At 50.2% G+C, this 26618-nt stretch overlaps 1 protein-coding gene across 1 annotated transcript in view; it reads right to left on the reverse strand.

Annotated features, from left to right (window-relative positions):
• LOC119439908 (alcohol dehydrogenase class-3) overlaps nucleotides 1–26618 on the reverse strand; it is a 233542-nt gene that overhangs the window by 206468 nt on the left and 456 nt on the right. The window contains exon 2 of the mRNA XM_037704875.2: nucleotides 26501–26602. Within this exon, the coding sequence (XP_037560803.2) occupies nucleotides 26501–26602 (102 nt within the window). The remainder of the gene's footprint in view (nucleotides 1–26500; nucleotides 26603–26618) is intronic.

Genomic DNA, 26618 nt, shown 5'->3' on the forward strand with positions numbered 1-26618 from the left:
ACGGACCGCTGCCATTATCAGCTAGCGGCAAGAGATGGGTCGTCACTGCAGTTGACCACTTGACCAGGTACGCCGAAACAGCTGCGCTACCTTCAGGATCCGCGGAGGAGATTGCTACTTTCTTCCTGGAAGCCATCTTTCTACGACATGGAGCGCCACGCGTCCTTTTGAGTGACCGTGGCAAGGCGTTTCTGTCGAAGATACTCGGGGACGTCCTCCGCACATGCAACACCATCCATAAGACGACTACCAGCTACCATCCTCAGACTAATGGCCTCACAGAGCGCTTCCATCGAACTCTCTCTGACATGATCTCCATGTACATCAACGCTGACCACACCAACTGGGATACCATCCTGCCATTCGTGACTTTTGCCTACAACACCGCTGCACAGCGCACTACTGGCTACTCACCATTCTTTCTAGTTTACGGGCGTCAACCTGCCTCTCTCCTCGACGTCTCTTTTTTTGATGCCCCCGTGAAATCGTCGGCGTCAGTGAGTGAGCAGATAATATCTCGCCTTGCCGCGTGTCGCCATCGCGCCCGCCTCAACACCGAGGCAAGTCAACAGGATAGGAAGACTCGCTACGATGCATTTCACCGCGTCGTTCAGTTCAGCCCCGGCGATGAAGTGTTATTGTGGACACCCACTCGAGTTCCTGGCCTGTGCGAAAAGTTTCAGTCGCGTTTTATAGGGCCCTACACTGTTGTAGAGCAAACTTCGCCAGTGAACTACCGCGTCACTCCCGTTGTCACGCCTTCCGATGGCCGCTACCGTGGCACAGAAATTGTCCACGTTTCGCGCCTAAAGCCCTTCCAACGACGTACCGCACCGCTATAACCAGCGGCCAGGTTGGCCGCTTTCGCGCGAGGGGGTAATTAGTGTGAGCAAAATATTAATCCTTCATCTTCTTCACCTGTACATAATCATCATCACTGTGCGCGTCGTCTTCGTTCAGCGCGTGGCTCAGCCGAATAAAGGCGACGAGACAACTGTGCTGCTGCCTTACAATATATATATATATATATATATATATATATATATATATTGTAGCGAACAAAACTGGAGCGCCCTATGGACGCACTATCAACATCCCACCTACGAAGATGGGCTCGCGCTCTCGGTATCTCACGATCGACTGAGACGGTTGCGTTTCTGAGTTGCCAATAAACCGCATTACATATTTGGTGGAAGTGCTGGGTACTACTTCCCCAACCCTGGAACTATGCCATCGGACACTGCCGGCGATCATGCCTGACGACGCCAGCCAAACAAAACCTCCGGCGTCGCCAACATTGATTTGTCCTGGCTCAATACGTCAACGCAATCCTCCCATCTTCAGCGGCTCCGACGAATACGACGTAGAAGATTGGCTCTCGTTATACGAGCGGGTGAATGTCCTCAATAAATGGGACGATGCTGCGAAACTCAGATACGCGAACTTCTACGTCATGGGTGTCACTAGCGTGTGGTACTACAACCATGAATCCGACCTCAGCACCTGGTCAGATTTCAAGGCGCGCATTACGCAAGTGTTCGGTAGACCTGCGGTGCGGAAGCTTCGTGCCGAAGAACGCTTGCGCAGCCGTTCCCAGTAACCCGGTGAGAACTTCACCAAGTACATAGAAGATGTTGTGGACCTTTGCAAGTGCGTCGATCCATCGATGACTGAGTCTGACAAGATCCGTCACCTCACGAAGGGAATCGAAGCCGACGCGTTCCAAATGCTCCTCTCGAAAAGCCCGCGGACCGTGGTCGAAGTCGCTGAAATTTGTCTGAGATACAACTAACTCAGGAGGCAACGTCTGCTCACTCGACGTTCTTCTATCCCCGATACTTCCATTGCAAGTTTAGCCGCTGTGGCTAACAATGACTATCTGCTCGGCGAAATCAAGAAATTCATACGCTTTGAAGTCGCCCGCCAGCTATCCCTACTCACCGCAGTCCCCGGGCCCACGCCGTCCTTGGCTCCTCCGTTGCGTCAAATGCTCCAGGAACAAGTGTCCGAAGCTATACAGTCCCCTCGTGCAGCACCACCGTTTCCTGTGCCTCTCGGTTACGCCGAGGTAGCAGCACGGCCACCTCCATCGACTTTTTCAACACCACCGTTTGCTGCACCGCCACGTCCAATCCCTCCAGTGTACACCACCAGATCACCAGCTAGCACGGGACCCTGGCGTACACCCGACAATCACCCGTGTGCTTCTTCTGTGGTATCCCTGGTCACATGGCACGGCACTGTCGCCGTCGCTTATGGTTTCAAGCTCATGACCAACCTGTCTCTTCCTACGTTTCGCCAGCTTCGTCCTCGTCGCCACCAAATGATTCGAACTTGCCGTCTGTGCGCAACGTCAATCCTTCTGCCCGTGATCGTCGTTCGCCATCTCCTCGTCGCCGCTCACTTTCCCCCATGCGGCGGCTAACGGCCCCATCGGAGCAGGAAAACTAGCTCCCGCAGTTGAGGAGGCGAGAACTGCGTTCCAGTCGAACCACACAAGGCCTCGCTCTCTTCCGACGAACGTAATCGAAGTATCTGTAGAAGGAGTCGTCACACTAGCATTAGTTGACACAGGCGCCGCCGTTTCAGTAGTTACGGAAGAACTTTGCCGTAAGCTTCGAAAATTAATGACGCCCTTATCTGCGCTGTCACTCCGGACTGCAAGTTCCCACTGTATTACCCCTGTTGCCGCATGTACCGCCCGCATCGTCATTCAAGGATAGACGTATACAGTCGAGTTCGTCGTCCTCTTATCCTGTTCATACGACGTCATCTTGGGGTGGGACTTCCTTTCCGATCATCAGGCCGTCATTGATTGTTCTCGCGCCGAAGTTGAATTTTCTCCGCTTCCCGATACCCGTTCACATGACCTTGAAGATCTTGGCGACAAACTGGTCATTACAGAAGACACTAAGATTCCCCCGCACTCTTCGGTGATTGCTAATGTCAGCTCTACATTCGCCACTGACACTACTGCCCTGTTTGTCCCATCGGACATTTTTGTTCGCCGACGATGTTTCCTTCCCTTCACTGTCCTAATTATCAGCGGTGGCTGCACGCGACTGGTCGTTTCCAACGCTAAGGCCGCGGCCCTCTTCTTACGTCGTGGCGAGTGCCTTGGACTTCTTCAGTCTGCCGACTCAGTAACCATCTTTGACGCACCTCTTACAACACCTGTTCAGACGTGAGCTCGTTGACTTATAGCCTTATTCCCAGCCTTCGCAAGACGTCTTCCATAGTTCAGTGGATGCCCTCTTGAGCCCTATGCAGCATTCGCAGCTTCTCAGCCTTCTACGGAAATACCAATCTACGTTCGACGGCCAACACGCTCCACTAGGCCGCACATCGACTGTACCTCACGAGATCGACACCGACACCCACGCACCACTGCGCCAGAGGCCTTATCGTGTATCACCCGCAGAGCAGTGTTATTGAAAACCAAGTAAGCGAAATGCTTGAGCGTGGAGTGGTTGAACCTTCTAATAGTCCCTTGGCGTCGCCTGTAGTCCTGGTTAAGAAAAAAAGATGGCTCAATTCGATTTCGCGGTGACTACCGCCGTCTATATACATATACACATATATACACTGTACGTTTGTACAGTATATATATATATATATATATATTGTCACGGGTTGTTCTTGCAAGTCCACAGGGCGTCTGACTGAAGTACAAGAAGACGGAGCAGTCTCACCTGGACAGCGATCGAGCGCGCACTCCTGGTTCGTCGACTTCCTCTTTCACACTTTACCGTGCCAGTACCGATAATCTCCAGTACAATCATCTGCGGCAGCAAGCCAGAGTGATCAGCGCCAAGGCATCCACGCTCCAAGGCCGAGAGGTCCGTGGACTGCACACTGGTGCGACGGGTGGAAAGGCGCTGCTTGCGCAGCTTGTCGAAGCTTTGACAGAGCTCAATTACTTGTGCAACTGTCGTAGGGTTCTTGGCCACGAGCATATGGAAGGCATCGTCGTCTATGCCTTTCATAATGTGCCTTATCTTATCGGCTTCGGTCATGGACGCATTCACGCGCTTACAGAGGTCGATGACGTCCTCAATGTAGCTCGTGAAGGTTTCACCGCTTTGTTGAGCGTGACCACGCAAACGGTGTTCAGCACGGAGTCTGCGCACAGCGGGACGGCCGAAGACCGAAGTGAGGGTCTCGGTGAAAGCTGACCAGGTTGGAAATTCGGCTTCGTGGTTTCTAAACCACAGATGTGCCACATCAGTCAGATAAAAGATGGCGTTGGTCAGCTTGTCGCGATCAGACCACTTGTTATGCGCGCTAACGCGGTCATACTCTGCAAGCCAGTCCTCCACGTCGTGATCGTCGGTGCCGCTGAAGATGGCAGGGTCGCGCTGACGTACCGCACCAGAACACACAACAGCCGGGGGGGTGGGAGCGGATTGCGAAGGGCCGGCGTCGTCGGTCATTGTGGCCGCAGATGGCAACGTACGGCTGCGGAGCTCCAGGTCGGGGAAAACGTAAACCCAGCACTTCCACCAAATGTCACAGGATGTTCTTGCAAGTCCACAGGGCGTCTGACTGAAGTACACGAAGACGGAGCAGTCTCAGCTGGACACCGATCGAGCGCGCACTCCTAGTTCGTCGACTTCCTCTTTCACACTTTACCGTGCCAGTACCGATAATCTCCAGTACAAGATATATATATATATATATATATATATATATATATATAGCCCTTGTACACCGCAGAACCCCTAGCGGTCTCCATGAAAACCAGAGCTACGGACGGACAACGGACGACGAGGGACAAGGCTCGGCCCTAAGGTGCTTCGCCCCTAAAATAGGAGGGGGCCTAGTACAGAGCACTGAGAGACGCCTGACGTTACGAGTAAATGCTCAGAAGTATTGTTGTTGACATACACCGACTGCATGCGATTAGTAAGGAATTGTTTGATCCATGTTAAAACTGCAGGATGTAGGTTTAACCGTGAAAGTTTTAGGAACAGTCGTTGGTGAGCTAGTTTGTCGAATGCTTTTGCGAAGTCAAGAAAATTGCATCAGTTGGTATGTTAATATTGAGAGAGTGTAGATGAAGAAAAATAGCCAATTGTGTTTCGCAAGTTAGTCCCTTGCGAAATCCGTGCTGAGATTGGTCAAAGAAATTGTTAGTATAAAGGAAGTGAATTATATGGGTGTATATGACATGTTCCATGATCTTACAGGGCAACTACGTGATGGAAATGGGGCGGTAGTTCAAATGCAAACTTTTATTGCTCGATTTGCAGACTGGAACGACCTTGACCATGTTCCTCTCTTTCGGGAGGTTTCCAGAAGACTGTGACTGTGAAAACAGCAATGTTAGGCATGCCGCAGAGATGAACTTAGTGTTTTTTTTAAAACTTCGATGTGATTTCGTCGAGTTTAATATTATGTATTATATTTGAAATTCCATGTATTTAAAATTCGATGTATTGAGAAAGTGATAGCCGGCATTGTAGGTAGAGACGGTGCAAAGAAACGTAGGTAAGGGAGTGTCGGGTTCTTTATTGAACACTGAAGAAAAGGCTGTATTAAATGTGTTAGCAATGTCCGAGTCTGATAAGGTTTCACCCAGCTCATTCTGCAAGGAGATAGTGCGTGAGGACAGCGGGTTAATGATTCGCCAAAATTTCATTGGATTTTCACTTATCATGTTAGCCAGGTCGAAATGAAAGAAACTGTATTTGCGTGAGCAGATTGCTGATAGATAAATGCATTCTGCTTCGTATTACTTGTTCCACGAGTGATCGTTCGGGTTTTGCTTAGCTTGTCGAAAAAACGCGCTTTTTGTTATTCTCGAGTGTTTTCAGATTTTTTGTGAGCCATGGTTTATGGCGGTTAGCATAAATCGTTAATGTTGGTATGTATTTTTCAGTTAAAAGAGCCACTTTTTCCTGAAAAAGAGACCAGTTTTGTTGAACAGATCGGTGTTGAAAGGCCGTTTCAAATTCCTCGTAAAATTCTTCTAATTCATTATTTATTGCCGGGTAATTGCCTTTATCGTAAAGGCGGATTGTTTTTTTATGAGTATGGCGTGGGGATAAGGTGAATGTAGCATGAATTACATTGTGGTTTCGTTACAGTAAGTAGGAGACTATAGTGTTTCAGGATTTGAAGACAATGCTAGGTCTAGAATGATGTCATTATCATGTGTGACACGCGTTGGTTCAGTTAGCAATTGTGAAAGGCTATAATTCAGTATTGAGTATTGACCCTTTACGCGGAGCAGTTTGTTCTAGAGAAACGAGATGGCGCTCACGGCGGCGCGTCATACCTCTCCTCAGAGACCGCGCACGAATACGAAACTATAACTGATTCTACCTTGCTTGTGTGCGATCATCTGTGGGAAATGCAATTGAGTTTTCGCTAACACACTCTTCTCTAATCATGCTAGATTGAATCATCTGGATTGAATCATCTGGATTGAAGACGTGTGCAGTAGTTGGCTGCGAAAATAGTGACTCGCGTATTACGGAATGGAATGAATCTGTGTGGCCACGTTCGCGGACCACTGCTGCAACTGTACGTGCGTAGTACGTGTTACTGGCACTTGGAGATGTGCGGCTTTCCTCCAGGATACAAAAATTTGCTCATCCGCCAGCGTTGTATCGCTAACTAGAGCACTGCACGGGCCGATTTTTTCAGCCCGAGCCCGGCCCGGGCCCGTTTTTACTTTGGGCTGCCCGCCCGAGCCCGATCAAAACTTTTATAGCGAAACCCGGGCCCTGCCCGGGCCCGGAAATAATCTACGTTACCCGCCCGGCCCGGCCCACCACCCCTTTACCTTAGGCCCAAGCCTGACCCGAGCCCGACCCGAGCCCGGCTCGAAACCAGCCCGAACCCGGCCCGAGACCAAAAAATCCATGTTTTTCAGACTTGAGACACCCGAGAATAACTCGCTGCACGTTACATGCACACCACCAGAAAGCCCGAGCCCGGCCCGGGCCCGGGTCAAAAAGCACACGCCGTGCCCGAGCCCGGCCCGAGCCCGTAAAAAGCTGATTTACCCGGCCCGGCCTGACCCACGGGCCGGGCCGGGCCTGGGCTTTCGGGTATGCCTGAGCCCGTGCAGTGCTCTATCGCTAACCTTCAAAGAAAGAGTGAGTACCGATCATTAAACTATGACAAATGGAGTAGCGCCACTTCCTGTCATAAGTTTCCCACACAGTATGTACGCACATCTAGTCCAACTGGCACGGAAACTTTACGCCCACTCTGTGGCCACCGCGTCGAGAATAAGTGGATGGCCGTACACTTGAATATATGAGCACAATAAATGACGGCCTACACCGATAGCGCAAGAAAGGTCGAAACTGAATGTTTTGTGACGGTCCACAGGAGTAAATGAGTTACTAGCGATCTTTGCTACAATATATTAAAATGTACAAAAGAGCTACGTTTCAAGCCTTGTGCGAAGCAAGAACAAATCTAACGGAATTGAGCAAACCCGCGCAGCGATTAGGCATAAAATAATCAGATAGTGACCACACTGAGGAACTTTACTGAGTCAGAAACGTGACAAGCCGCTGCTTAAAAATATTTGCCAAATAAAGAACGAAGAGCAGCACACACTAATCCTGATTCAATTAATGAGCGGAAACTTTGAATAGATTAGAATACACATTTAACGCCGCTTTTAGAACAAGCACCATATACGCTGCTCGCGTCATTCGGTCGTAGCTTAATCAGCTCCGAAAGCGCTTTTGCATGTTCTCCAAAGCCGTGGCCAAAGCTTCGTGTCATTCGCCCAGTACCCGTCTACGATATCTTCCGAAACAAAGGTTTGCTAAGCCGCACCGGAGTCATACACATCCATTGTAAACACGGAGGCATCTGAGGCAAGCAATGGGCGCGTCACCACGTGATCAAACATGGCAGCGCCCACGGGATCTGCGCCAAAAAAAGTCAATATGCCAATGGGTGTGCCAATGCACATGAAGGGAGAATTCTCAGTGCTCGCAGGCACCGACGCAACACGCTTCTTGTCGCGGACGCCACACGCCGATTTCTCGGTAGCGCCACCAGACGGCGCAGCTTGTTCAGAAGGAATCGCGAGAAAGGCGTCCAGTTGCCGAATTACGTGTTTCTAATCGTTTACACGCAACGACGCGCCATACACACGCTTATACCATCCACCGGCTTCGCTGCGGCTCCGCTAAATGACGCCCAGTGCTCGTAGGAAATAGGGTTCCTCGATGCGTGCGCCCCCCTGCGCCGCCGTGGAGGGTGGAGACAACCGCGTCGTCTGCTACGGCGTCCGCCATTACGACGCCCTCTCCGCAGGCAGCCTATAGCCGGAATAGGCAGCAAGCGGTACTTTGTGCAGCTGCACGAAGAGTTCGTTATGTAAAACGTGTGGTACCTTAACGATATGACGAGAACACAAAGTTTTCGCATCGGCAGCGTGAAGGTCCCCGATTTACGCTCTGTAATCTTTATTTTTAGAGCGCAATGTGCAGCCGGTCTCGCTGGCAGCGGAAGGCTACCATCCAAGCCAGCTGCATAAACACCTTAAGATAGCGTCTTGTTGGGCTATATATTGGTTAAACGTGCGAAACACACACACACGCACGCACACACACACACACACACGAGTCCCATCGCATTTCGTTGTGTCTGTGTTTTCTGCCTTCAACAAAATTGTAAAAAAACATTCGTGTTTTCGAATCAGTCATCAGCTACCCCATTTACGGACTGCATACTGCAACGCAGGGTATTCTGAATTTTTTTATTTCGTTTACCGTCCTGTAAATGTGCAGATGGGTAAAAATTGTTGAATACATGTCAGATGATTTGGTGCTCTACATATGGCTTTTGTGGCACTAAATCATGACTCTCATGCAGACATTGACTATGAAACCTTGTTGAGCATGTTTTCCGCAGCAATATTACGTAAACCGGTGATTGTTATAAAGCGGCCGGTCATCGATATCTTTAAAATAAAGCGGCCACACGGCTTCTCAACGTAGAGGATACAAAATGCATTCAATACATAGTGATTTCTCATGCCATAAATTGTTTATTTGGTTGAGAACTTTTTCAAGAACAAGCGCTACAACTCACTGCAAATTAACTGCAGCGCATGTCTTGCTTCCACTCCCACTGATTCTCGCAGCTTCGAGCTGGCGCGAAATGCATGTCACGATTGTCACGATTTTCATGTTCTTAGAACATGTCACCCATGGTCATCAGACATTGTTGTCTCGCCATACCAATTTTGGTATATATCAAGTTAGCGAAACGTCCGCAAGAGTACCACGACCGTGGCACGTAAATCATGCCGCTCATGACATTCATGCTTTGATTTTATCTTATGACCTGTCATTTATGTTCGTCATGCAGTCATGTTGTGGCCTACCAATTTTCGTATTCATCCCATTAACCAAACGGCCAGGAGAGCACAAAGTCATAGGCGGCTAGATAGATAGATAGATAGATAGATAGATAGATAGATAGATAGATATATGCTCAAAGTCGCCCGAAGTGCGCTAAGAAATGCTTCGCATTTAAAAGCGCACAACGTAGGCGCAGAACTTTACGCACTTGCAGCTCATGCACAACAAGCGTTTAAAAACAACGCATTTTGTGCTATCCAGAAACGAATGAGTTAAACACGCACGTTTACATGCCAGATATCAAGACTACAAGACGGACAAACGCTACGGGAAATAGCGTGCAAATGAACTATTGCACACGGTGCACTGGTGATTACGATTAAGCCCGATCGGGATCTGATTTCTCAACAATGATTGGGTTCCTTCAGCAGCTTGCGCAAGGGAACGGATCACGATCGAGAAATTCGATCCGGATAAGGCTCGATCGCGATCAAAAGTGCCAGTGTCACACAGCTTTAACTCCCCAAACACAGAAAGGCAATAACGTATACGCTGCACAAACAGGATCGGTCCGTGGGTTGCCGCTTGTCGCGCCTGATCTTTACCAGCCACAGGAGTCGCCTCTTCGGATCTTTCGGAACATCTTCCAGCCATTTCGCGAATGGTTTGTGCACTGTGGCACGCAACACCCGGGCATTTTGCCCTAGAAGACGCCGCACACGTGTCTCACTCAACCAGCCGCGACGATGCGTGGGGAGCGCAATGGCGGCCGCCACTCGAAAGGCGGCATTCACCCCTTCACAGAATGACTACACCCTCCACGGCGGCGGAGGGGGGCGCACGCATCGAGGAACCCTAGTAGGAAAGCGCGAAAGCACTGCAGTACACGGCTCATACAGAAGTGGTTTCGGCGGTAACAATACCTTCCGTCGCTATAATAAACCAGCGCTGCCTAGGGCGCGCTCGCGAAAAACGGCCCATTGTTAAGGCGGGCCCCAGGCAATGAGGGAGGAACATTAAATATTATTGCGATAGCAATTATATGGCCACTGTAGGCGAATTTCCGCCGTTGTCATCGCCGTCGCCGTGGGGTTCCGCATAAAGTCCAGAGGCGATAAAATCGTTGCCGCCCGCCGTACGCTGTAAGTGCGAGTGAAAGCATGAGACGGTGACCCGGCAATCGCGGCTCGTGCACCAAAGGGGAGGGGGGGGGGGGAGCGGGAACGAAGCGCAGTCTTCCAGTCGCGCACAGCGCTTCGGAGTGAGGGTAGGGAGGTGGAGGGGCCGCGCCTTACTGCGGCCGGGCGCTCCCGCCGCACCGGAAGGCTCCAGGGAGAGGGTGGGCCGGTGGAGGGGCCATGCTTGCGGCCGCGCGCTCCCACCGGGCCGGGAAGCTTCGGGGGGGAGCATGGAGAAGGGGAGCGGCGCATTCTACGCGCCCGCGCGGCTGTATATTGAAAGTCATCTGCGGCGGGGGCAGAGTCCGCCCTCTCTGTGTTTTCGCGGCTTACATCGCGTTGATGCGAGTGCCGACACGAAGCTCAATTCGGTCGCGGCTGCCTGCAATGATAGACTCCAGCGTTTTGACAGGGAGTGTCCCCAGTCATCTAGTGAGATGCGTTCATGTTTGCTTTTTCGCGCGTGACACCATGCTTGTTAATTTAGTTAGTATCCGTATGTTTACAAGTTTATACGGCCGGTCCTTACTTTGTAAGCTGTCCACTAATTTGATATCGCAATCGATGCTTCTCCTTTCAGGCGAAACTGCGACTTTTGAATGTAGCGATACACCAACTAGGTGCAGAATTAGACCACAAGGAGTTAAGAAAAAGGAACGCACAAAGGATACGAATTGATAAGGTAATATTTATTACATAAACAAGCAGAATGGTTGCTTGCAGGAAAACATGGGAGACGCTTAAGCTTCGCCTTTTAGGAGTTGGACGGGATAGCATTAAGGGGTCCCTGACAGCTTCTCTCGTTTCACAGCAAGTGCAGCTGATGCAACCGTAATCGTTACCGGGAAGCGTTCGCCACGAACGCTACGCACGCAGGTGAGCTTGTAATAGCACTCGGAGCTGCAACTAAATATTGTCACGCGCTAAGGCAAGCGCAAGCAACAGTACCAGCAGCCAGACACGAAGAATGCCAGACACGAAGGGGACGGTTCTCCAGCTGGCGCGGGATCTTCGACTTCGTCGTCTTCTCCGTTCTTGCTGGGCACCCAATGATGATTGTTGGCTGGCTCAAAACACCAGGTGGCATTATTCCCCCTCCCAATGAAGCATCGACTCGATGCTCAAACAGAAGACGTACATGGAAAGTACACAAATGAGGTAAGACGCACAAAAAAAATGTAAACGTGCTAGCCCAGATACGGACATGCACACTAGGCAAAAAATGCGTTCTGTGGTCGGGAAAAACAATTCGCTTCGGAGTTCTTCGGAGGACGATGCGACTACAGCAAAAAGTTTGTTCAACAGTACGCCATGTGAACATCACCGTGTAAAATACGGCTTGAGGCGGACGACATGTACAATCTCTGCACGGGGTAATCGGCGCTTGGACGATGGCAGGTCTCCGTCAGGAATCACTTCATAGTTCACGTCGCTAACACGCCTTAGTACTGTGTACGGTCCGAAGTACTTGCTCAGGAGTTTCTCGCTGAGGCCTCGCCGTCTAATGGGGGTCCAAACCCAAACTTTGTCGCCGGGCTCATAGGTAACTTGTCGATGGTGGAGATTGTACCTTATTGCATCTGTAGACTGCTGCTGTCTTGTGTGCAAACGGGCCAGTTGACGTGCTTCCTCGGCGCGCCGAATGTACTCCTCGACGTCAGGAGCTAACTGGTCGAGCTCATCGATGTCGTCATACGGAATCATGGCGTCGAGCATAGTTTGGACATCTCGACCATAAACGAGACGAAACGGCGTGAATCGTGTAGTTTCCTGCGTGGCAGTGTTGTACGCAAACGTTACGTACGGCAGGATTTCGTCCCACGTTTTGTGTTGCACATCCACGTACATAGATATCATGTCTGCCAGTGTTTTGTTTACTCTTTCTGTCAAGCCGTTAGTCTGAGGGTGGTATGCAGTGGCCTTTCGATGACTCGTATAACTCAACTTGAAGAAGTCGTCCAGGAGCTTCGCCGTAAATGCGGTCCCTCGGTCAGTGATGATGAATGACGGTGCGCCATGCCGAAGCACAATGTGATGCATAAAAAACTGGGCAACCTCAGATGCTGTCCCGCGTGGTAGTGCCTTCGTCTCAGCGTAACGCGTCAAGTAATCGGTTGTGACAATGATCCACTTATTGCCGGAGGAAGACAAGGAAAATGGGCCAAGAAGGTCCATTCCAACTTGATCAAACGGCGTACGCGGAGGGTCGATGGGTTGTAGAAGGCCTGCAGGCTTGAAGGGGGGTGACTTGCGGCGCTGGCATTCACGACATCCTTTCACGTAGCATTTGACGCAAGCAGTCAGTCTAGGCCAGTAGTACAGTTTTCGTACCCTGTCCAGAGTCCTTGAGTAGCCCAAGTGACCAGATGTCGGCTCGTCGTGGCAGGTTAATAGAATGTCGTCGCGAAGGGCTTGAGGCACTACTAGAAGATGTGGTTTGTCGCCGGCACCTGTGTTTCTTTTGTATAAGATGCCCTCTCGTAGGCAAAACGACGACAACCGTCGCGAAATCGAGCGAGGAATGGACGCCATGCCGCCTTCTAAGTGATAGATGATGGGCCTTAACTCAGTGTCCGATCGCTGTTTAGCGAGCAGATCCGGCCCGCTGAGGGCTCCCACGAAGGCGCTGTCATCTTCCTCGTGAGGATTCTCAGATTCAACAGGTGCTCGTGATAGCGTGTCAGCATCTTCATGTTTTCTGCCTGACTTGTATACGATGGTGATGTTAAATTCCTGGAGTCGTAGACTCCAACGCGCTAATCGTCCAGAAGGGTCTCGAAGGTTGGCCAACCAGCATAAAGCGTGATGATCAGTCACAACTTTAAATGGCCGCCCGTAGAGATACGGCCTAAACTTTGTAGTAGCCCAAATGACCGCGAGGCACTCCTTCTCTGTGGTGGAATAATTGGACTCGGCGCGTGACAGAGTGCGGCTCGCGTAGGCTATAACTCGTTCAGTCCCGTCTTGCCTTTGCACCAGGATGGCTCCGAGACCGATATTGCTGGCGTCAGTGCGTACTTCTGTGTCGGCGTCCTCATCGAAATGACCAAGCACGGGAGGAGAAGACATCCGACGTTGTAGCTCCGCAAAGGCGGTCTGTTGTTCATCAGTCCAGAGGAATGGCACGTCGTCACGCGTAAGGCGAAATAGCGGCTCTGCAATCTTCGAAAAATTTTCAATGAAGCGTCGATAATATGCGCACAAGCCCAAAAATCGTCTGACACTTTTCTTATCTGTTGGAGCTGGAAAAGCAGCTACGGCAGCAGTCTTCTCGGGATCGGGCTGAACACCTGCCGCGCTCACGACGTGTCCGAGGAACTTCAGTTCCTCGTAACCAAAATGGCATTTCTCTGGCTTGAGGGTAAGGTCAGCCGATCGAATGGCTTCGAGTACATTCTGAAGGCGTCGAAGGTGCTCGTCAAAAGATTCCGAAAAGACAACGACATCATCGAGATAGACGAGGCAGCTTTTCCATTTGAGGTCAGCGAGAACGGTATCCATCATTCGCTGGAATGTGGCTGGAGCGGAAAAGAGGCCGAAAGGGAGTACTCGAAATTCGTAAAGGCCGTCCGGAGTAACAAAGGCAGTTTTTTCGCGGTCCCGCTCATCTACTTCAATTTGCCAGTAGCCACTTTTCAGATCGATAGAGGAGAAATACTTCGCGCGCCTCAGCCTCTCCAGAGAATCGTCGACACGAGGCAACGGGTACACGTCTTTCTTTGTGACGTTGTTTAGCTTCCGGTAGTCAACAGAAAACCGAAGCGTGCCATCTTTCTTTTTGACAAGCACGACTGGCGATGACCAGGGGCTGCATGAAGGCTGTATTACGCCGTCTTGAAGCATTTCCTTCACCTGCGTTTGAATGGCATGTCGTTCGGTTTGGGAGACACGATAAGGCTGTTGCCGTATGGGGTGCGCGTCATCATAGGTGATGATACGCTGTTTCGTAATCGCCGTTTGACGTATCTTCGACGACCGTGCAAAGCAAGAGTGAAACTCGAGTAACAGGTCGCGCAAGGGTTTTTTGTTGTCTTCAGGAAGCGTTGGACTAATGTCGACGTTGCGTAAAGGTGCTTCAGCAGTGCCAATTGCCTCGGAAACAAAACATTCAGTGACATCGGCGATTGGGTCGGCGTAGGCGATGACAGTACCGGGGAAAAGGTGGCGGTGTTCGTAGCTGAAGTTCGTGACAAGAACGTCAGAGTGGCCATCATGAAGATCAATAAGGCTTCTTGCTACGCAAACACCTTGAGAAAGCAGGAGCGAGTGATTGCTTTCTGCGACCGCTTCACCGTGTAAGAGCCGGTCACATGCCACTTGAACCACGACACTTGCACGCGGTGGTAACGTGACAGCGTCGTCGGTAACACGAAGAGGTGCTCGAGGGTGGATGGTGTTGGTCGTCGCTGCAGCGCTCTTTGTCGGAGAAAGTGACGAGGCGTTGGCGAATGTCAATGATAGCTCCGTGATCCCTGAGAAAGTCCATGCCGATGATTAGGTCTCGAGAACACTGAGGGAGAATGCTCAAGCTGGCAACAAACGTAGAGCCGCGAATCTCTATTCGTGCCGTGCACATGCCGAGTGGTGTGACAATGTGCCCGCCAGCTGTACGAACTGGCGTTCGATTCCAAGGCGTCGTCACTTTCGTTAGAAGGGTGGCCAGGTTTTCGCTGATTATTGAATAATCCGCTCCAGTGTCCACTAAAGCAGTCAATTCACGACCGTCGAGCAATACAGGAATGTCCAAGGAAATTTTTCTTCCGTAATCAGCAGGTACTGTCGTCGTCGATGTAACGTCGATCCGCGTACGCGTCAGCAGGGGTCCTTGAGCACGTCCAGACTGAGCGGCCTCGCCCCCGAAGGCCGCTGTGGTTAGTTTTCCCGGCGTGGGCTGGGCGACCGACCCTGCACCACGCTCGAATATGTACGGCGAGTCGGAGAAAACCGCCGCGGCGAAGGGGAGCGTGACTGGTGTCGAGCTGATGAGGATCCGCGCTGCTGGGCAACGTATTCTTCAATTGCAGGAGGACGCTGGCCGAACCTAGGTCGCGGCGAGTTTGCTGGGAATCCGCGTAGTCCGAGCTCTCGATATGAGCACTGTCGGTAGACATGCCCAGCTTCGCCACAGTGAAAGCAAAGGGGACGGCGATCAGGTGCCCGCCACACGTCTGATTTTCTTGAGGCCTCCTGTCGGTTGTCGTGGTAATACGAGGCCGCTTGGTCGGGCTGTAGTATGGCCGCGGACGCGGTGCGAAACGGGGAGGAAGGTGGTGCAGGTTGCCGCAAAGCTTGCGAATATGACATACGGGGGCTGTTAGTTCTTACCGGTTGAGCTTCCGTGTTGAAGGGTGGTTCTCTTAGCGCATGCTGGACTTCGTCACGGACAACGCTGGACAAAGAGCTGAGCGTCGGCTGTGAAGGTACCGACAGTTTCTGGAGTTCTTCACGGATTACGGAACGGATGAGCTCTCGGAAGAAATCGACGTGGCCCCCGAGAGCTCCGAAGAAGTCCGTAGGTGAGGCAGCGTTCACTTGGCGTTCGTATGATGGTGCCCGCTGCCGAAGAGTCTGTTCCATGGTGACGGCCTCGGAAAGAAATTCTGACACAGTCTTGGGAGGACTGCGTACGAGACCACCGAACAGCTGCTCTTTCACTCCGCGCATCAGGTACCGCACCTTCTTTTCTTCTGACATGCTGGGGTCGGCTCGACGAAAGAGACGCGTCATGTCCTCGACATACATTGCGACACCTTCGTTCGGCATTTGAATACGGGACTGGAGATCACGCTCAGCTCGTTCTCGGCGATCAGGGCTCGCATAGGTATCAAAAAGACGGCGTTTGAATTCTTCCCATGAAGTTAGGGTATCTGCACGGTTCTCATACCAAACACGTGCGCCATCGTTAAGGCTGAAATATCCGTTTTTCAGTTTGTCTACATCGTCCCACTTGTTGAACGCGGCAACACGTTCATAGTGCACCAGCCAATCTTCAACATCCTCATGCATGGCACCGTGGAAGGGATTCGGTGTTCGCGGATTGAGTAGCGTACAATGAATCGGCGTAGTGCCTTCCATACCGGTTGGGTGATCGGAGCTGCCATTGTCTCTGGGAGGAGTCCAAACTCAGGGGCTTGTCCACGGATCCTTCTGCTGGCGCGGTGTACAGGCGTAACCACCGGTACGGGACTGGAGCTCCTGCTGCTCGGAGGGGTTTGGTGCATAGATTAGATTACCCCGCACCTCCACCAGTTTGTCACGCGCTAAGGCAAGCGCAAGCAACAGTACCAGCAGCCAGACACGAAGAATGCCAGACACGAAGGGGACGGTTCTCCAGCTGGCGCGGGATCTTCGACTTCGTCGTCTTCTCCGTTCTTGCTGGGCACCCAATGATGATTGTTGGCTGGCTCAAAACACCAGGTGGCAATATTAGGAAACGGATAGAAGGGATGAAGATCGTAACATTTTCGAAGGAGACGATACGCTGCGGTACATCAGATACGTTATTAGGGATAACTATGGCACAAAAGCAACGGCAGCTCAGACCCAAACAAATCCAGCAACAACAGAGAAGTCTGACATGTCCAAAATTAGCATCGAAAACGTTTACTGGAAACAAGCAGAAGAAAATGTCCCTAATAATACTGCCGCAAGACCCAATGAAATCTCAATACAGCTAATGAAAATCCTCTGTCCAAAGACAAAGGCCTTGCTGACTAATGCCATTGTGCAAGTGATTAAAGTGAAGAAAATTCCCGCTAGATCACGTGAAAGCATGATAACCCTTATCTACAAAGGCAAAGGTGATAGGGATAGGACGAGCTCGTACAGGCCAGTTACAGTAACGTTGGTGATATATACAATGACAATGTAAGCCATAAAATTAGAACAGTCGAAGAGGGTGGAGAAAAATGATGTTCATGGGGAACTACAGAATGGGTTCAGACCAGGCAGGAGCTTAGAGAACATTAGGTTTGTACTAACTCAGTGCGTAGAGATTTCATTCGCTCAGTATAGACCTTTATCCATAGCATTTCTAGATATTAAAGCAGCCTATCACAACGTAGACAGGGAATTGTTATGGCATACTCTTAAGCACGAAGGCATAGAGGACGATTTCGTGGAGCTGCTGCTGGAGGTATATATATATATATATATATATATATATATATATATATATATATATATATATATATATATATAGAAACAACCGAGTACATATTGTATGGGAAGGCCGACAGTGTAATCAATGGGTAGAAAGACATCAAGGACTGAAGCAAGGATGTCCTCTGTCTCTATTGTTGTTCACGCTTTATGTTAAGGGCATAGAAAGACGACTGCAAAAAAGCGAATGAAGGTTTGATTTATCCTACATACGTAATGGACAAATGTTTCAACAGAAGGTCTACGGACTGGTGTAGGCGGAAGACATAGTACTACTAGCGGGAAACGCAAGACATTTATAGGCACTTGTGAATATATGTGGCAGCGCAGCGACCAATCTGGGCCTTAAGTTTAGCACAGACAAATTGGGAATTATGACTGTTAATGAAGATACAAGTAATTACGTGCTATCAATTCAACAGCAAATCATATCCTTATTCAAGCAATATAAACACATCGGCGTACACATACGAAGAAAAGACATACTTAAGCACCCATCAAGATAACCTGAAAATAAAGGGGACGCGGAATGCAGGAGTAATAAAACAGATCACATTGGGGCCACAGCTAATATGAGGTGGTGCGTGGAATCTGGAAAGGAGTTATTGAGCCAGTGCTACCTTTCGGAAATCTGATATCTTGTCGGGGTTGGAAGTTAACCAAAGATCAGTAGGCCGGTTGGCTTTGGGAGCCTACGGTAAAAACACAAATAAGGCAGTGCAGGGCGACAAGGGTTGGACCTTTTTTGAAATCAGAGAACCACAGAGCAAAATTAGTTTTGAAGAAACACTCAGCAACATGGATCAAAATCAGTGGTGGCCAAAGTGTATACAAGTGAATATCTGTACCTGAAAAGTGTGGACACAGAATTAAGGAAGAGGTCAAGAAAGTTGGCAACCAAATACACGGTAATTGAAACTGTAAATAAACTACTATAAGTCATCAGAAAGAAAGTGAGATAAACAGAGACAGTAAATTGGATGCAAAGAACAGAAACACATAAGGACCACATATATAGATTTACAAGAATGAGAAGAAAGAAATTAGAAGTATAAATATAGAAGGTAACATGAGGCTTGAGCCGGTTGCGTGGGGACAAAAAACATGCCGGAGCAAATATTCGCAACAACATGAGGCAAGTGTATGCTGCAGCAAAAATCCAGAGACCACTCCGCACATCCTCAGGGAATACACAAGGAATTCACGCAGTGAGAACCGTAGGTAGCCTCCCTGAAGCACTTATATTTAATGTAGACGGAACCATCAACCGGTCAGCAGTGGAGATAAGCAAGATGCGTTTACAATATTGGTGGGGAAAAAAACCAAGGAAGAGATTGATACGACCGGATATGTTACAGTCATAGGTAGCCGTTCAAGGTTCAGAAGTTTTGACGAAGAGAAAGAAGATTAGGGCGGTGTGTACGAAAATACGAGAATAAAAAACATGCATACATACCTAAACAAATCAAGCAGACTAGGTGATTCTTTGTCACCGTCACGTTTCACAGGGGACGCTAATAAATCGTCATCATGACCACAGCGGCAGTGGCTGTGGCGGTCGTGTGGCTGAAAGAAATAAAACCAAAAACTTGACAATGCCCTATTCATAGTCAATTATCACATTGTATTGAATCTTGGGGGCACACATACGGTTCTTACATAAAACCGCTTGTAGTTCTGCAAAAACGTGCAATCCATTGTAAGAATGGCGACGTTTGAGAATCATGAAGCAGACTGGTCCTAGCTTTTTGCACAGATAGTCAATGTGCATTTTCCAGTGGAACTGATGGTCTAGTACAACATCTAGATATGTCAAGTTTTTGGTTTTAGTTATGTCAAAAAAGTGTAAAGGGCTTTACCGAACAGTTCAGCTGGTAGCGTCAAGAGTGACCGATAAGTAAGGCGACGTAGAGTAGGCACAGTGCTTGGCCCGAGCGGCACACACTCGTGCCAAGCACTGGCGATCCGGCTGGTTCAGTGGTTGCACTACAGGCATCAAATAGACGATCTGGCTGGCCTTGTCCTTGAGCAATTACCATTATTCATTACAATTCTCCCTGGTACAAAAGCGGGGCATCCTGGCGACTTACGACGTGGGGTCGAGCGGGTCATAGTATTGCTTCAGGCAGTGAACGTGGACAACGTTCCGTCTATGGCGGCTCCTGTCGGATGTCGGTGTAAGGGCTCTGCAACTAGGTCACAGAGGTCAGGTCAACAATGGGGACAAATTACAGCAAATGATTGAGGGCCTTAACCGAGAAAGTGTAAAGGTGGGGTTGAAGATTATTATGCAGAAGACAAAGATTATGTTGAGTTCATTTTATTATTCGTTCATACAGTTATTTATACAACAAATGTTATACAGACAAGGGTCCCATAGTCAGAGACTGCACCGGGACCCTTGATTAATTGTTATATCAAAAATAAAGCGGAATACAGAGCAGAGAAACAACAAAATGGAATAAGCAAAAATACAAAGTAGCAATATAGCATTATACAAAGTTAATCAGACAGCAAATAATTCTGAAGTTGGTGTTTAAATGAGTACAACGAGATGACGATTTAATGGCAAATGGTAGACTCTTCCAAAGTTTAAGTGCGCAAAAAGAGGTTATGATTATGTTCAATAGCCTGGCAAGGGAAGAATAATTCAGGATCGCCAGTGGGCTTCTAGAGTCTGCGAAGGAGTACGTTTATCTAGGTCAGTTACTGACAGGGGACCCTGATCATGAGAAAGAAATTTACAGAAGAATAAAATGGGGTTGGAGTGCATAGCACAGGTATTACCAAATACCAAATGCTGAACTTACCACTGTCGTTGAAAAGAAAAGTGTACAATCATTGCCTTCTACCGGTGCTAATATATGGGGCAGAAAGTTGGAGGTTAACAAAAAAAGCTCGAGAACAAGTCAACGCGACGATCCATACTGCAGCCGGATGATTTAACGCCTCTGTGGAGCTTCTCCTCCACCGGATGCCAGATTACGTCACCAACTACGGCAGTTTAAACTCTGAAACACTGTGCTGCACCGTTATGTTTATACTATCGATGGACACCCCCAAGTGGGTTCCCGTTCTACCACGTTCACTGCGTTCGTAAGTCCTCGAAGCCTTTCACGACGGCCTATCTGCTCGCCACTTGGGTTTTCACAAAACGTACAGCCGTATTAGAGGCCGATTCTTCTGGCCTGGCCTGTCTACTTTCGTGGCGAAGTACGTCACTTAGTGCGCACTTTGTCAACACCGGAAACGATCCACTTCACCCCCTGCTGGCCGTTTACAGCCACTACAGTGTCTCGAGACACCTTTTGGCGTCGTTGGGATAGACCTGGTCGGCCCTCTTTCCATAACGCCAGCAGGTCATCGATGGATGGTGACAGCTGTCGACCATCTTGCACGGTACGCAGAGACCGCTCCTCTGGACTCGGGTTCTGCCTCAGACGTTGCCGCCTTCTTTCTGCAAGCCATTCTGTTGCGTCATGGTGCACCTCGCGTCTTGCTGAATGAGGACGGTAAGGCTTTTCTGTCAACAATGCTCGAAGACGTATTGCGAGCTTCTGTCACGGTTCATAAGACAACATCTGCCTACCACCCCCAAGCAAATGGGTTAACAGAGCGATTCCATCGCGCACTGACGGACCGGATATCGATGTACATCGAACCAAGCCAAAACAACTGGGACAGAATTTTACCATTCGTCACGTTTGCTCATAACACCGCAGTTCAACGAACTACTGGGTACTCCCCTTTCTACCTCGTTTACGGTCGTTCGCCAACGTTCACCATCGACGCCTCCTTCTTCAAGGCCCCCACTAACACGTCAGTAACTATACCTGAACAGTTCGTGGCTTGACTTGCCGATTGCCGACGACGTGCTTGCCTCAATACCGAAGCCAGCCAGCAAGACCGCAAGCAGCGTTACAACAGCTCACAACGTTACGTCACCTTTTCCCCTGGCGATGAAGTGCTCCTCTGGACACCTATTCGTACTCGCGGATTTTGCGACAAGTTCCAATCGCATTTCCTTGGACCCCACATTGTTACTGCCCAAACATCCCCAGTGAACTAACTGGCCACTCCAGTTGAGGTATCTTCTGATAAGCGTTGCTGTGGTGCCGAGATAGTTCACGTTTCTCTTGTCAAACTCTTCGTTCGCCGTTCGTTTCCGGTCTAAGCCACGGCAGGGCCGGCCGCTCGCACGCGGGGGGAAATTAAGCTGAGCATTAGATTTACGCTTCATCTATTCATCTGTACATACTCATCATCACGACTGGAGATCATCGTTGTGGGGCTTTGGCTTGGGACAATAAAGGGACTTGCGACCTAACCGTTCATTGTCTCATAGGCCTAACGTTAATAGACAAGAAGAGAGCGGTATGGATCAGAGAGCAAACGGGGATAGCCTATATTCTAGTTGCCATTAAGAGAAAAAAATGGAGCTTGGCCGGCCATGTAATGCGTAGGATGGATAACCGGTGGACCGTTAGAGTTACAGAATGGATACCAAGAAAAGGGAAGCGCAGTCGAGAACGACAGAAAACTAGGTGGGCTAAGTTAGGAAATTTGCACACGCAAGTTGGAATCAGCTAGCGCAAGACCGGGGTAATTGGAGATCGCAGGGAGACGCCTTCGTCCTGCAGTGAGCATAAATATAGGCTGATGATGATGATTGTACTTTCAAATAGTAATAAGAAAAATGCATTATTTGAAATGTTTTTATTTAGCGATGCAGGGACATGATTCGTGAGCAGGAGGCAACCGTCCGCGTCGTTGCGACGGAAATCGCACTGTCGCAGACGCATGTGAAGCTGTCCGCGAAAATCGCTCTGCGACGTTCACGGCCGAAATATTTTTTTCGTGCTATGTGAAACAGCCTTTAGGCGCTCGTTCCTGCTCTGAGCGTCACCGTGCCTCGGTGTCGTACGACCTCGTAACCGAGCGAACGTGCACAGCGAAAGATGAAAGTGAAGGCGGAGCAAAGCGGCAGATGAAAGATGTGCGCGCGCGAAGGAAAGAGGGCGAGGAGGCAACAGTGAGAACATGAGGTGGGAGCGGAGGAGGAGGAGGGGAGGGGAGACGGCCTGCGCATGCGCTGAATTTGGACCCGCCCCGGCATTAGCACGGCGTGGGCGATCTCATCTGCGCTCCCGAGGGTGGCGTCAGGTGGGGAGGGCTACGCTCGACCGCAGAGCTCAGTCCACGGCACCAGCGTGTGTGACAGACACCACTGCGCCTGCAAGGGGCGATGGCGAGTGGCTACAAGTAATTGTATTGCTTCCTTGGGTTTTGTCGCCGCTGACGCTAGTGGCACGATTTTCCCGCGACGAAGGGCCGCCCTCGTGGTTGGTGGAACGAAAGCGTGTGAAGAAAAGCGTAGTGCCGCGCACGACAGGCTGTGACGCGATGATGGCTACGATATGGCGCCAGATCAATGCGCGTCGTCTGTATGAAAACAAAGGCTGCATGAGCTGCATGGAGGCTGCTGTGAAGCGCGCCTACGCGTAACTCACGCACTGCCTCTCGTGATCTCCCGATTAGCGAGGCAGTCACACGACACTGCAATGTGCCGCACGAGACAGATTGTCCGGGCCAGCTACGCTACTCACTGCGTTTCTTCCTAATATAAACAGTGCACCTATATAATCTTGCTACAAAATATTGACACGCGAAAGGAAAACACGTGTAGAGCTGCGTTCAGATTTCACATTAGGGAGTATTATTGGTAATTTTTTTACAGCGCAGCTGTTAAGGGCGCACTCTTCGATGTACCTGTCCGCGTGTAGAAAAAAAATGTCACAGTTTCGCCCTAAGGGCGAAGCAATGAATGCGATAGCAACACAGCAATGTCATACGAAGTAAGGTGAGCGGCTTTGGTAGCAATATGAATTGTAGTAAACATGAGCTGATTAAGTAAGCAGGTGTGCTGCGGCGTAAGTAGAACGACATGAAGAGAGACTCGATGACCACGAGAAGGCGCGTGTGAAACGGTGGTGTTGATGAGAAGCGCTTCCCGTGGGCAGCGCGCGTGCGAAGGGACACACCTGTAGCGCTGCACTGCCGATCCGGGCAGCATTACATGTGTAGCGTGCGTTGGAAAATGTGGCCCGACTATTACTAACTGAATGAACAAGCGTGGTGTGAGCGCGCACAAACAAACATGAATAGATCACACTGAATGACTGCAGAAAACGACTGTCAAAACGCTGGCAGCAAGCGCATATATACGCCCCAGCAGCGGGCGAAGGTACGTGCGGTCTATCGCTTCAACAGAAACTGAGCGGCGAACGCATAGAGCATAAAGGTCAGAGCCGTGTGGAGATAATAGACGGTGCGGCGAGCGACGATCGCGGTTGTTGGCAGAGGAAAAGTGCGCCGCCCCCCCCCCCCCCCCCCCGCTCTCTCCGGCGCTGGCTTCCCGCTTCCTTGCTGGCGCGTGGGAGAGATAAGAGACCGTGCGGTCGAGCGACGAGCGCGGTTGTTGGCGCAGTAGAAGTGCCCCCCCCCCCCCCCCCCCGCTCTCCGGCGCTGGCTTCCCGCTTCGTTGCTTGCGCGTGGGAGATTGAGTGCGTTCGCTCTCCGTGATAGCGCGCGTCCCAGCACGCTTCCGCTCGGGCATACGGCGCGCGGTGAAGATTTTATCTATACGGAACCTCACGGTGACGACGACGGCGACGGCGACGCCGACGGCAGAAATCCGGTTGAAGTGTCCATATAATTGCTATCGCAAAAACTATCATTGGCCGCATGCTGTATGTGCGAGTGAAAGCGCACGAAGGACGTACGCGCGCTTTCACGGGGAGCGAACGCACGGGGGGAAAGCAAATGCGACCTCTTCCGTCGCGCGAGAGGCCATGGGTGGCGGCAGGAAGGGAGGGAGGGGAGACGACGTTTAGCTGCGGTACCAAATGCGTATCTTGCAGCCGGGCGCAAGGGGAACTGGCGACTCAATCTCCCACGCGTAAGGAGGACAGCGGGAAGGCCGCGCGGAAGGGTGGGGTTGCGGCTTCTGCTCTGCGAGTAACTTGTACTCTGCGAGCAACTTGTGCCGGGTGGTTGCGCGCACCGTATCTTGAAAGTGATCTGCAATATGGCTCCTACCTTTGCATGCGCTGTTCTTTCGCCGCTCAGTTTCCGTTGAAGCGACAGACCACATGAACCTTTGCTCACTGCTGCTGGCGCGCTTGCTCACGCCAGCGTTTTGACAGCGGTTGTGTGCGGTCACACAAACAACGCACAGAACTGTTGTCGACGGCGGCGGCGTTTTGACGAACGTTTATGACGAACGTCAAGTTTATGACGAACGTGCCAACCTTTGCCGCACACCCTATGACGGTCTACCGTAGCGATCGCTACGCTAGTACTCGAGTACTAGGGACCATAAGGCCATGGTCCCTGTGGTCACTAAATAAATGAAAACCACAGGATCATATATATTTCTCATTCTTTATTACTTCAAATAACCAATTACACCATCACCACTTAATAGTAACAATTGGAAATACATAATTCCCACCATAGTACAGCTTCGCTGGTCTTCCATCTCCAACCCAGTGGAAGGGCTGACATTGTTTAAATAATAGTATAGCCTCGCGTTTAGCAGATTGCTTGAAAACTTTACTGAGCTCTGAAAACGCGACAGCGCTTCTCCGCTCCGCGCTGTTGAATTCCTTAGTCCAGGGTCGCTATTATGTACGCGTTCGAAAAGCCGACGTTCGGCTCCGCCTCCCGCGAATGGGCTATATTGTCCTAGGCCACGATTTCGGTGCGGCCTGGACAATCGCGTGAGGCGAAACCGAACGTCGGCTTTTCGAACGCCTACAAGATAGCGGCCCCAGGCCCCAGCAGGTTGGGCTGGCCGGCCGCTGCGCTCTACTAGTACTAATTAAAAATGCGAACGCATTATACGGTTCATTAGGCGGGAAATCCAGCGTAGGCGGCTTTGGCTTGACCATACGATTATCCAAATAGTCAAGGGAGCCCAAGTGAGCCAACTGAGGCAGTTGATGACGTCATGTAAGGGAAAGTTAATTAAGGCAGAGCTATAAGGTAAAGTTATGAATGCAGAGTTAATTAAGATATAGTTAATTAGGCAACTCGTACCCACGACAATTGGTGGAAGTCGAACCCACCACCGTTGGTGTTAATTAAGGCATAGTTAATTAGGATATGGTTAATAATAGTACTCGAACCCACGATCTTTGGTGGGAGTCAAATACTCGACCTTTGGTGGTCGCAATGCTTTTGCATTCATCCACGTAGGAATAACTAAGTGTCCCTTGAATTTCTAACTAATTAGTTAATTAGTACTAATAGCTGCTACTAATCAGCAGTTGTAGCGGTCAGCAGGCCTATCGGTGCACTTCTTTTAATATTGTAGGAATATACGCAGTAACAGAAGTGTGATAACTGAACCCAGTCTAGTAACGTTTGTGCTGAGATGTCTGATTTATGAGCCGTAGTGTAGCACCTGGCGTTTCACACCAACCCGCTATAGATTTCTCGAAAGAAAACGCAGGGTCACCGAATGTACGGTTCGCGCAGATAGAACCGCGTCAACTACCAAGGAACGCTGTGAAGGCGGCATTCGAGCTGACTGGCTCATCGCCGACCACGTGCACACATCATTGTCAATAATTTCATTCTTTCAGTAACACTAGCTCACCTACGCTTCTGTTGTCATGCACCTCGTTTCGTTCACAAATCAAACATCCCTCCCACCTTTTTATTTAAATTGGAAATTTTGTATAATTTTTCCTCTTCTTTTTGTTGCCAGGGCGGGATCTACGATGCAGAAACATAACAGTGGCGGCCACGCCTCACCTGGATCCGCACTTCGCCATGCTTGGGCGCAGCCACTTCGATGTTTTCCACCTTGAGCGGTTCGCCTAGCTTCCAAGCGACGGCAGCCTTGCACGTGATCGGCTGCAGAGAAACGGCG

Source organism: Dermacentor silvarum, chromosome 2 (genome assembly GCF_013339745.2).
Source record: "Dermacentor silvarum isolate Dsil-2018 chromosome 2, BIME_Dsil_1.4, whole genome shotgun sequence".
Taxonomy (NCBI): Eukaryota; Metazoa; Arthropoda; class Arachnida; order Ixodida; family Ixodidae; genus Dermacentor; species Dermacentor silvarum.